The sequence below is a fragment of the Callorhinus ursinus genome, unplaced genomic scaffold (assembly GCF_003265705.2).
Source record: "Callorhinus ursinus isolate GAN/ISIS: 27379988/994484 unplaced genomic scaffold, GSC_fseal_2.0 scaffold10, whole genome shotgun sequence".
NCBI classification, from domain to species: domain Eukaryota; kingdom Metazoa; phylum Chordata; class Mammalia; order Carnivora; family Otariidae; genus Callorhinus; species Callorhinus ursinus.
This window is the reverse complement of record NW_027397072.1, coordinates 65923667-65936749: the sequence shown is the minus strand read 5'-3', so window position 1 is coordinate 65936749 and position 13083 is coordinate 65923667. Positions and strand designations below refer to the sequence as shown.

At 34.8% G+C, this 13083-nt stretch overlaps 1 protein-coding gene and 1 pseudogene across 5 annotated transcripts in view; one reads left to right on the top strand and one right to left on the bottom strand.

Annotated features, from left to right (window-relative positions):
* CCDC88A (coiled-coil domain containing 88A) overlaps positions 1–13083 on the bottom strand; it is a 116821-nt gene that overhangs the window by 60836 nt on the left and 42902 nt on the right. For all 5 annotated transcript variants that reach the window (XM_025868810.2, XM_025868811.2, XM_025868812.2 and 2 more), the window contains exons 6-7: positions 9815–9898; positions 7657–7797 (exon numbers count right to left, since the gene is read on the bottom strand). In XM_025868810.2, the coding sequence (XP_025724595.1) occupies positions 7657–7797; positions 9815–9898 (225 nt within the window). The remainder of the gene's footprint in view (positions 1–7656; positions 7798–9814; positions 9899–13083) is intronic.
* LOC112821519 (sushi repeat-containing protein SRPX pseudogene) lies at positions 3176–5486 on the top strand (annotated as a pseudogene).

Below are 13083 nucleotides of genomic sequence, written 5' to 3'. Positions count from 1 at the left end.
TCTCTTGACTCCATATCCTATGTTCTCTTTCTTGCAACAGTAGTTGTAATCTGCCATCTCAACATTTCCTTTATTCCTGTCTCTCCATGGGACACAAATCTCATTCTACTTTCCCCAGGAGTTCTGAACTTTAAGGGCTACTTAACCTATATTTACCTCACTCAATCATATTCCTCCATTCCTCCAATTTTCCTCTTATTGGAAAATTCTCTTATTCTAAACAATACCTCAGCTTTTCTTTCAAACTTCTCAGGCAAACAAATTGTCTTGACTAGTAATTCCAACTGTCTTACTCCAGGTAGAATAGGTGGGTAACCACCTCAGCACCATGAAATCACCATTTTTGCTTTCTTATCACCAAGTCTTATGACGCCCTCACTAAATCATTACTTTTATCCTTCCCTTTTGTTTTTTCTTTAAACCACCCATCAGAATTCATTTCTTCAACCTTGGGATATATTTCAGCACCTAATCAAGGTCTGCCCAACTAATGCTTTCACAAATTCCAGTATCACTACTGATAAACCATAGAACACGACTTCTTAGTCCCTTTTCTGTTTACAACTCTACATTCGCTCCATATTCAATACATACAGACTTTTCCAGTGAAGGAACCATTCCTCTTGTGCCATGCCTCCTTTACTAGCATTACTCCCATGGCACCATAACTACACCTGAATCTTTTATCACTCAACTCTTCCTTTCTGCCCAAATTATTCCTGGCTACTCTAGAGTTCTTACTCAGCTTGAAACTACAGTTAAGTGCCTGTCATCCTTACCTTCTAATGTAACACTACCATGCCACTCTTTGACTACAGCCCACTCTTTGGGAAAAAATAAAAGGGAATGAATATTTATAGAATTCCAGATAGGGGATTTTCCAACAAGATCTCATGCAATACTATAATCTACAATAGAGGCATTATGTCTATTGTAAAACAATAAGGAAACTGAGGCTCATAAAGATTAACTTAACAAAGTCACATATTTCATGACAGGTATAACAGGAACTCAAATTCAAGTTTGACTCAAACACTACATCATTTTCCCTACCTAACATCATCTTTTTTATTCCTTCTCCAAGGTTATAAAGAACTCTAAAACAAAACATACGCAATCCTACGACACATCTTGCCATCTATTTTCAGTTAAGCTCTTTTCAATGCCCATCAATCCTTTAGTTGAAAATCTTGATTTCTTGACAAATTTCTCTACAATGACTGTTTTAAACATACTTCTTTTCTCTACTTAAGCCTCCACCTGTAAACTGCTATTATCACTTCTGATGAATGACCTCTCCTCCAACTTGTCAAAGAAACAAAACCACCTGAGATTAAATCCTCCATTTTTATGCATCTTTTGTTCCCAATACATATTCCTTATTTCTGGAACATTTTCAACTTCTCTCTTCCTACTGGCTTTTTTCTCCTTGATCTTCAAATATACACAAGTGTCTTCTATCTAAGAAAAAAAAAAAAAGACATTTCCTTCTTGTTACCCTTCTACTTCTCTTTCACTGCTACTTTTGGAAGGGTAGTTTATACGTTCATTGACACTATTCATCTTAACCACCTACCCAGTATGACCAGCCCAAGTAAGTGCCTGTCTCTGTGAATAATGTTACTAGTAATCTCCATCGTAGTCCAGGCTCAGTCTTCATGAAGTTTTATTTATTTTCTTACTGTCTCCATTATCTTTAATCTTGCCTTCTAACATCTCCTGACTCCAATAATAGTTCCTGTGCACAGTACTTAATAAATATTTGTTTCATGCACAAATAAATTAGAATTTAATTATATGCTTATGTTTTTCATTTACAATGTGGTTTTTTTCCCCCATAAACCGGATACAATCTTTCTTATACCTCCTCTGTATCTCTGATCTCATTTAGCATAGTACTGAGCCCAAAAACAGCTGCTCAAAATTAGTTAACTGAATGATTCACAAAATGGAAAACTCGAAAGTAGGAAGACACACTACATTTGAACTTAGTAGGTGGTATTATGGAGATATTGAGAGGTTCCAGATGCCAGTGTATAAAGAACTATGGGCTGAGAAATATTTTCTAAAAAGAAAAAAGAAAGAAACCTTGTACTAAAAGATAAGAGTACCCAGAGGCATTTTCCGTTAAAGATTATGTAGACAATTTGACTTTACTCTAATGGTAGTAGCTTCTTTAGCTCAAGGCCTCCAAACATTTTTTTTTAAACCTGACAAAAAATGTTATGAAAGCATAATTTAATTTCATGAACCTTCTGATACTTCTGATCCTAGACATTCCACTAGCAGTTGTAAGCAATGTCTTCCTTCTCTAAATTCCTATAGTATTTAGATATATGATTTTTTGGGGGGTACTTATTGCTTTCAAAATTTTATTAGAGTAAAGCAAAGCTGGAGGCATCACAATTCCAGACTTCAAGTTATAGTACAAAGGTCTAGTGATCAAAACAGTATGGTACTGGCACAAAAACTGACACGTAGGTCAGTGGAACAGAATAGAAAACCCAGAAATGAACCCACAACTATACGGTCAATTAATCTTCAACAAAGCAGGAAAGAATATCCAATGGAAAAAAGACAGTCTCTTCAACAAATGGTGTTAAGAAACTGGACAGTGACATGCAAGAGAATGAAACCGGACCACTTTCTCATACAAAAATCAATTCAAAATGGATTAAAGACCTAAGTGTGAGACCTGAAACCATAAAAATTCTAGAGGAGAACACAGGCAGTAACCTCTTTGACACTGGCTGTAGCAACTTCTTTCTAGGTATGTCTCCTGAGGCAAGGGAGACAAAAGCAAAAATCAACTATTGGGACTTCATCAAAATAAAAAGCTTCTGCACAGTGAAGGAAACAGTCAACAAAACTAAAAGGCAACCTACAGAATGGGAGAAGATATTTGCAACTGACATATCTGATAAAGGGTTAGTATCCAAAATCTATAAAGAACTTATAAAACTCAACACCCCAAAAATGAATAATCTAATTTATAAATGTGCAGAAGACATGAACAGACATTTTTCCAAAGACATACAGATGGCCGACACAGGAAAAGATGCTCAACATCACTCATCATCAGGGAAAACAAATCAAAACTACAAGGAGATTATCACCTCACACTGGTCACAATGGCTAAAATCAAAAGCACAAGAAACAACAGGTGTTGGCAAGGATGTGGAGAAAGGGGGACCCTCTTGCGCTGCTGGTGAGAATGGAAAGTGGTGTGGCCACTCAGGAAAACAGCATGGAGGTTCCCCAAAAAAGTTAAAAATAGAACCACCCTCCAATCCAGCAATGAGAGTACTAGGTTATTTACCCAAAGAATATAATAATACTAATTCAAAGAGATACATGCACCCCGGTGTTTATGGGAGTCTTATCTACAATAGCCAAACTATGGAAACAGTCTAGATGTCCACTGACTGACAAATGGATAAAGATGATGTGGTGTCTGTGTGGTGTGTGTGTGTGTATACATACATATACATTTATATGTATATATAATGGAGTATTATTCAGCCATAAAAAGAATGAAATCTTGTCATTTGCAACAGCATGGATAGAGCTAGACAGTATTGTACTATGTGAAATAAGTCATTCATATGTGGAATTTAAGAAACAAAACAAATGAGCAAAGGGTGGAAAAAAGAGAGAGGGGCAAACCAAGAAACAGATTCTTAACTATAGAGAACAAAGTGTTACCAGAGGGGAGGTGGGTGAGGCAATAGGTGAAATAGGTGATGGGGATTAAGGAGAGCACGTCTTGTGATGAGCACCAGGTGTTGGATGAAGTGTTGAATTACTAAATTCTACACCTGAAACTAATATTACACTTTATGTCAACTAACTGGAATCTAAATAAAAACTTAATTAAAAAACCCAATTATTTCATTAAAGTAACTTCTCCCCCCTAGATTATAATGATCTTTGGTCCTTCTTTGCAAGTTTGCCAGTTTGTTGCTCCCAAGCACTCTTAGCACAAGATCTTGCAAAAAAGCAGTTATTTATTAATATACACTGAAGAACAAATATAACATAAAAAGATATACCAAAGCTAAGAAAAAAATTCAAGTGACTTAATAATTCTATTTACAGAACTCCCAATTAAGGAAAAGAATCAGAGATGTGCTCAGCACAATCATGGATTTGGGCAAAGATTTTATAAACAGGAACAAAGGGGTTGGAATTAGATTTGGCAAATTGTTTAACTTCTCTGAGTTCAAGTATCTTCATTTTTAAGATGGGGTTATTGTACAGACTTATGAAGATAGTATATTATACAAACACAATGCTTGGCATAAAATAAATAGTGATAATAAAGAGATCTTAAATTCATTAAAATCTATTTGGTTTTTAGTAAAGGAAGAGGATTTAAGAAATACATGCTACATAAAATTAATACAAAGTGAAGAGTAATTAAAAAGAGCGACAAATTATACTTTCTAGATTGAAATAAAAGAATTATAACAAAAGATGAATCAAAACAGAAAAAAAGGACTCTGTTTTGACAAGGAAGGGTATCCCCTGTGAGCAGCCTGAAGCTTCCTAATACTGACTGAAAAGTGATGTCCTATCCTTGCCATGCCAGCAAATAGAGGATATTTAAGTGCATAGATGGTGCCTACTTTAACTCCCAGAGTATTACTGCTCACCAGGATATACAACATGTATGGACAAAAAGGCCTGGAGCAGCCAACTAGCCTCCTTTGTTGATATGAATCTTCTAGGATGAAGTAGCCAAGTAAGAAGAAATGCACTGCTTAACTTAATAAGCTGACGTCTGGGTTCCTTGGAGACCCCCGAGGAAAGAAACAAAGCAGAAAGAATTCTAAGTCATGTTATTCTAAAAGGCATCCCCCAAAGGTCAAATTTTCTAGGAGGTCACAAAGCCAGTACAAGTATATGACAGAGCTGAGAATAAGGACATTTGCAAATTTCAAGTTAAAATAAGAGTCAGACAAAAAAGTAAACTCAACACCCTAGGGAACACTTACATGATGTGTTCCAGCAGCAGCAATAAGTAGAGCCACCTGTTAGTTCTCTTGCATCAGTGGCTACAAGCTACAGGGTAGCCCTGCCCGAGTCTGTCAATCCAACCTGGCTCGGATGGGCACAGAGTCAATGAACATCAATGTGGGTGTCAGAAGAGCAGTTTTATGAGAAAAGGAGACTCCTCATTGTGTCCATATCCAAAGCCCTCCTCTACTGGCTGCAGATGGGAATGCTTCCACAAGCACAGTATGGCCTGGATCTTTGACATATCAACATGGTGGACCTGATAGGCATGTTTCTGAGCCCCATCAACAGGATAGGAGCGAAGATTATGCCTCCAGCACTAGCTCTGCAGGTCAGGCTGTTTACTGCAAACCCTACTCTATCCCTCCAGCATGGTGCTTGTGGGTAAGCATGGCATGAACAAGGAGCACTACATCTCCATGATGACACCTATGGCCCTCTTCAAACTGAGTGACACCTTCCCCTAAAGAGAGATAGGGCTGTAAGCTGGAAAGGCCCAGATGTATGCGTAACACCTGATGTGATGGTTCCTCTCTTGAAGTTCCATTTTTCTTTCTACATAATGCTACACACATGGAAGGGCCTTAAAAATATCCTAATGTACAGAATTTTATTGGTAATTTTTGAAGTCTTAAGTTTTCTTTGCACTTAAAAATGAGCATGCTGCTTTTGTACCCTGAAGTGTTCCAAAAAATGTTAGGAATATGTGTTATTCAGTGTGACATATAACTTTCTTCTATTTTATTTTTTATATAAAATTTTTACATAAAATATTTTGGAGGGAAAAATATAATAAAATAATAAAATATTCTGGAGAAAAAACAGAAGAGCTAAAGGGAAAATCGAACTAAGAACTTATTTCAATCCAATTGATTAATACAAAATTATTGCATTTATAAATTGTATTTACATTTGTCTAATACTTTTCACAATTATTTTTAAGGATCTTTTCTAATTAGTCCACTGGTGACCCAAATTAAAAAAACTTCCCCTAGAAAACTGGGTTTAAACCAGCCAGCAACATGTTTCCAAATACCTTTAGACAAGAGAACGCCACCACTTTTTTCTTGTTAAAAAAACAAGTTCACCTAAAATGCTTAATTAGGCAGGATAATACATTTTAAAAGGTTTTTCAATCAATCAGTATAGTGTTTCATATTCCTTAGTTTTGACATAGATCATATAATGACATTTTGTTCTCATTTCTCCAAAATAATATCCTTCTCTTCACCCATGTGAGATCAAACAATTCATACATGCCCTCAGAAGCTGGAGGACACCTTATCAAAATACAAATAGAAGAAATAAAAATAGAAGAATGTTCTAGAAAATTAATAAAGCAGTAAAAAGGTGCTAATATAAAAAGAAGATAAAGCACATGGTCAAAACTCAGATTGAAAATGAAATAATCTAAGTATCTCAGGATAAGTTTGATATATATTAGGGACATTTTTTTCAATTCACTCTTCCTTTGGTCTTACGGTTTGGGGCTTTTTAAAAATTAGTTGTTGCTCTAAACACTTCTTTATTTCCTATCTTTTCTTCTCTTTTAATGCCTAAAGAAAAACTGAAAATCCTCATCTATAGCAACATGAAAGTTTTGTTCAGGAAAAAAGAAAAAACAATCTTTAGGAATTTCTTCTACACAAGTCTTTCATTAGCCCAAAGAGTAAACAAATTCTCTGTAAATAACCTCAAAACTGTCTCTTCCAGGGGTGCCTTGGTGGTGTAGTCGGTTAAGTGTCCAACTCTTGGTTTCGGCTCAGGTCATGAACTCAGGGTCCTGAGATTAAGGTCTACGTTGGGCTCTGTGCTCAGTGTGGAAAATGCTTGAGATGCTCTCTCCCATTCCCTCTGCCCCTCCTGCTCATGTGCTCTCTCTCTCTCTCAAATAAATAAATCTTTAAACACACACACACACACACACACCTGTCTCTCCCATGTAAATGGAACAAGTGATCACAGCTACACATTCTTCCGAATGGCAGAGTACTTTGGTCTGCTATTAACAAAATATTACTCACCATCACATGTGCTGAAGTCTAGACTCCTATAAAATTATTAGCTGTTTTCAGAGAGTACAGGCAAAAAACCTGGTGCAATTTTACTCTTTTAAAAAAGCAAAGTACTTTCTTACAGGAGCCTATAATAATTCTTTTTTAAAATCACACCTCATTTACGGACTACAAAAATTTGAGACCTTTTGTGAGACATTTTATTCAGAACACCTGTTATTCTCCTTTTATTGAACTTATTTTTCCAACCTCAAAATGTGGCAATAAAACTAAGAAATTAACCTTAAGCAAATTCTCATGCTTCAAGACAATGATTTTTCCATTTACATCAATAATATTTTCAGTTTCACACTTCTGTACTGTTGCCAGAGCTGTGGGGATGACTTAAAAACACACAGGAACAAAATCAGAATAATAATTTAAAAGAAAATCTAACTGCAATCTCTTTACTAGCAATTTGGGGCTCTTATCTACCCTTTTTGGTTCCTGTGTTGCACAAAAAACAGACATAAAGTACTTTATTACCTGTCCCTAAGAAACACAGTATCAATTTTGAAGATCCTCTGAAATCACTGTTTTTGGAAAGCAAACTTTCACAATATGCTGAAAGAAATTTACAAACCTCTGAATGTTCATCTCTCTCATCTATAAGTCTTTTTAGGTGTAATGCCATATTTTTCAAGAGTGGTTCTATTTCCTCTTGAGACATATCAGTCACTTCCATCCATTGCAGATCAAACACATTTTCCTGATTATGGGTTACCTTTAGCAAAGCAACCAAAATAAACAATTTTTTAGAATGGCTATTACTTAAAAACTGATTTCATTTTAGTACATTAGCTCAAATATCATATATCCCTTATCACAAAAATATGAGAAGTAAATATGATGCCTCAAGAACACTTGAAACTTCAGATCACTACATCAAAAACTAATGATGTGGGGCAACTGGGTGGCTCAGTCATTAAGCGTCTGCGTTTGGCTCAGGTCATGATCCCGGGGTCCTGGGATCGAGCGCTGCATCGGGCTTTCTGCTCAGTGGAAAACCTGCTTCTCCCTCGCCCACTCCCCGTTTGTGTTCCCTCTCTTACGGTGTCTCTCTCTGTCAAATAAAGAAATAAAATCTTAAAAAGAAAAAAAAACAAAACTAAGGATGTATTGTATGGTGACTAACATAATAAAATAAAATTAAATAAAAAAAAGAACACTTGAAACTAATGATGGAAAGGCAAATAATAATTATTTTTACTAAATATAAACTATAAATAAATTTCTATTTGTTTTCCTGTCAACTAAAAAGTAAAACATTTAATTCAGGCATTACTAGGGGAAGGTAATATTGATATGTTTGACAACTGTTTTAACAAAATCAGGTGAACTTGAACTTTTCTTTAGGTAAGACTAAATTTATTGTGCTTGATTCAAAAGCAAAAGTTTTTATATCTTGTAGGATATGTTATTGCACTTTTATATTTGAAAAGCTACATCTTTATAGAGTCTGAAGATGACACTGTCACAGAACCTTAGGAGAAATGGACTACTAACATAAAGATTTTAAAAGAATGGAAAAGTTACATAAATGAAATACTTATTTCTTGCTTTCCTTTTCTCGCTGTGATTCTGATATTCTGCTTTAACTTTCACAAGAAACCGCAAAATAACACTTTGAAGAATGATGGCAAATTTAGTAACTTACAATACTTAGCATTTATTCAAAATAAAATACAAACCACAAAGCTAGCATAAACAAACAAACGTATATAAGGGGAAACTACCAAAACCCCTGCCCTGTATCTTGTGGAGTACTAATATGCCTACTGTTGACAATAGTATTACAGACAAGAAGGCTGGACTCTAAGAATACTAACAAAGAGGAAAGATGATATACACAACACAGGTTATTCAAATAGAGAATATTTTAAACACTACCAATTTTTACTATTTAAAAATTCCCTCCCTTAGTTCTCTTTCTAATCAACATGTAAAGTTTAACATGATCTAGTTCTAAAAAGTCTTGTTAAGTGTATAAGATTAAAAAGCTCAAGACTAGATAGATGCAGAAATAGCAGCTTTTAAAATCCATCTGTTAATTATTTTAATTACTTAATATTGCACAATATGTCCTAGACTTAAGTTTTTATATGGATGTTACAAATGTGTTATAATTCAAGTAATATCTTCAATAAAAATTATACTGTGTCCATTCATTCAAAAGGAAATCACTGGAATGACTTAGTACTTAGGTTATCATCTTACCTCTCATTTTAGTTTTGAATTACAGGCAGTGATCCACTTTCTGCTGCTTCCATTTACAATACTGTTCATTCTGTGCTAACAAAGACAGACACTTCATTCCTTAAACACTTTCTACCTAACGTCCCTATGGATGAAGGCAACAGTACACGGTAGTTAGTTAGCACTGTGCCATGAGGATTCGTTTAAGAAGTTATCTCTAGGGGGGTGGGGGATGGGTTAGCCTGGTGATGGGTATTAAAGAGGGCACGTTCTGCGTGGAGCACTGGGTGTTATACGCAAACAATGAATCATGGAGCACTACATCAAAAACTAATGATGTAATGTACGGTGATTAACATAACATAATAATTTTAAAAAAAAGTTATCTCTAAAGAGAAGACGATAATTTGTCTAACAGCAGGGTTCATCTGTACCTGACCTTGATTTGTTCTTGCTTGTCCTAGGACTTCAAGTATGTGGGGAGATATAAACACACCACAAGCTTCATAAAAATTAGTATATAAAAACTGTGTATAGGTTATTACCTCTTGAATATGTGCTGCAACTGCTGCTTTTGTATCAAAATCTAAACCTTGAATTCTTTCAATAAATTCTTCTTTTTTCTGACACTAAAAGAAATAATAAAATGATCATTCACGTTTTATGGGCTATAGTCCTTAATATGTTGTAAATAACCAAAAACTCATCAAGCCAAAAAACTTGGTTATGTTTTGAACAGTACAATGAGGGTTTTGTTTGTTTTGCATTTAATTGGCCTAATATACTTACCTACTGAAAAGATAACAATTTAGAAATATTTATTTAAAAAGCATAGCACAGAAAACCCATGCTATTTTTATGCTGTAAAGTTCTAAAGTGGGAAACCATTACACAACCCATCTGAGGTCAGTACAATATTATTATGCTAACTTTATAAACAGAAAAGTAAAGAATCAAGAACTTGTTTCAGGGAGGATAAGTTACTTGCCAAAAAACACAGTGAGTCAGTGGCAGAATTCGGAATACAGCCAAAAAGCTCAGCCAGTCTTTGGCTATCATCAAACAAAACAGCCTTTCTTCTTGGGGGGAAAAAAATTGTAAGCAATTTTTACTTCAAGCTTACAATCCATTCTCACATCTTCATCCTATCAATCTTAATAAAAGAAATCTACTTTTGAGGCCCAGTGCAACATTTATAAGGTAGTGCAATAAATATTTGTTTCTACCATAACATAAAGTTACCAGGGACCAAATTTAAGAGTATATATACAAGTATACATGTACTGAGTGGAATAAAGGCAGCAATTCTTTATTGTATAACTTTTAAAAAATATTTATGTAAATTAAAAATATTATGATGTAAACCTAATCTTTTTCTTTCCGGTCAGTACTGAGTAACAGTTTAACGTGCATCTCAGTATCTCTGCCTCCCGTCTACATCTCTTTAACTGCCGTCCAACTGCTGGTGTAACTGTATTCTTGCAGCTACCAAATGAGAAGTGCATACAAAACAGACAGCACTGCCTTGTCTAGCTTAGTTGCATCTCCTGGGCCAATTGTCCAACTACTAGTGAAGAGAATATACTCACAAAAAGAAAAAATTGGTTCTTTGATCATTAAGAAACTTAGCAAGGTTCTGCTTTATACTCTATGTATTTATTATATCAAATTGTAACATTCTACTTCTATTGCCTACAATTTAATTTAACACATTCCCATTGGCGCAAATAGTTCTGTGTCCTGTAAAGAGAAAATTATTAGAATGATATAATAATATTTAAAATTAAATTACTAAGAATGTACAATTTCTAGCTGTGACTAAGAAATCGAGTTTTGGGGGGATGGGATGAAAATTAGTCAATTTAAAAACAAGAATTTTTTTTATCTAGTAAATAATTTTAGACAGGCCTAGTGAGAACAATTAAGAATGACCTTCTGATAGTACATTTGTAACATAATTAACTTGTTAGGTATGGTATGCCCAATTTTTAAATTTAATGCTTCCAAAGATGTTGACCTATGTATAGTTTTCAAGCCAATGAACACAAAAAATAGCAGGGTTATGATGCCTATGACTCAGTGGAAGGGTCTCCCAATTCAACTGCCATATTTTTGTCTGCCTTCAGTTTAAACTTAACAAATATACTTCCCTTTTCTAAGCCCTATAGTCACTGTTTCTTCACTGATACTATCTTTAGGAGCTCATCCTTTAACATAGTCTCAACACAAATCAATGAGAATTCTTCTTTTACTCTTAAAATACCCACAATTTCTACTAAATCTCATCTTTATTCAAACTCCGGAAGTTTTTAAGAATTCCAAATATGCTTTATAAATAGGTTAGGCTTTCTTAAAGAATACACAATGAAGGTTATAGGATCTTGAGGGATAGAAAAGAGAAAAACTATCAAGATGGAAAAGAGTGAGAGAAGATACAACTCCGAAGTTGAATAATTGGACCAAACTTTTTATATCAATGTTGTCTAATATAGTAATCACTAGCTATATGTGGCTACTGAATACCAAAATGTAGCTAGTGCAACTGAGAAATTGAAATTTTCATTTTATTTAATAGTAATAATTTTAATTTAAATAGCCACATTGGCTATTTAAAAAATAGCCATAAAAAGCTCACACTGGCTACTGTATTGACAGCCCCATTCTAGAGCATAAAGTCTGGTGTTAAAAATAGACATATAAATAGCTTTACTTCCATCTATGAAGACTCTTGTGAAGAAGACTAGATAATCATCAGCAAATTGTTTTTTCCACTTAAAATTAAGCTCTCTTTTATATATAAAGTTCTTCATGTGTTATGGCCACTAAAGTTATTTCTAACTCTATTATAGCAACTGATATCTAAGTCAGCAGATTACCATGATATTCCAAGAAAAATGCAGGAAAGTTATTGGGGGGGGAGCGCCTAGGTGACTCAATTGGTTAAGCATCTGACTCTTGATTTCAGCTCAGGTCATGATCTTGGGGTCGAGCCCTGAGCTGGGCTCCTTGCTCAGCATGGAATCTGCTTAAGAGTCTCTCCCCTTCTTCTTCTGCCCTTCCACCTACTCTCTCTCTCTCTCTCATAAATTAATTAAAAAAAAGAAATGTTATTTGAGTAGGAAGTTGGGGACTGGAGGAAGAATTGCATTAACCCTGAAGTCCTACATCTTTCACCAGCATGTTTAAGCTCTTTAATTCCTCAAATTCCTCACATTTTCACTTGGTACTTTCAGTGCTTTCTCTTATTAAAAAAGACAGGATTATGAGGAAAAACTATACTAAAATAGAGGAAAGAGTACCCAAAACAAACTACTGAACAAGAAAACAATAAAATGGAGAACACATCACAGTGTTTTCAATAAGAACACTGAATAGATCATAGTTCTACCAAAAGTAAAACCAGAACATGCCACATGAAAAAATAAATAAAAATAGAAAAACTAAAATTCCTCCTTTAAAGAATGGCTCTTCCCTCGCTCCCAAAACAGAAAGTAATAAATGCTGGGAAGGATGTGGAGAAATTGGAACTCTGTGTACTGTTGGCAGGAATGTAAAATGGTACAGAAACTATGGAAAACAGTATGGCAGGTCCTAAGAAAGTTGAAAACAGAACTACCATATATGATCCAGCAGTTCCTCTCCTGTATAGACAGCAAAAGAACTGAAAGCAGGGACTCAAACAGCTATTTGTATTACCTATGTTTACAATAGCATTATTCACAATAGGCAAAAAGTGGAAGCAACCCAAGTGTCCATCAATAAACAAAATGTAGTATATACACACAATGGAATATTATTTAGTCTTAAAAGTTAG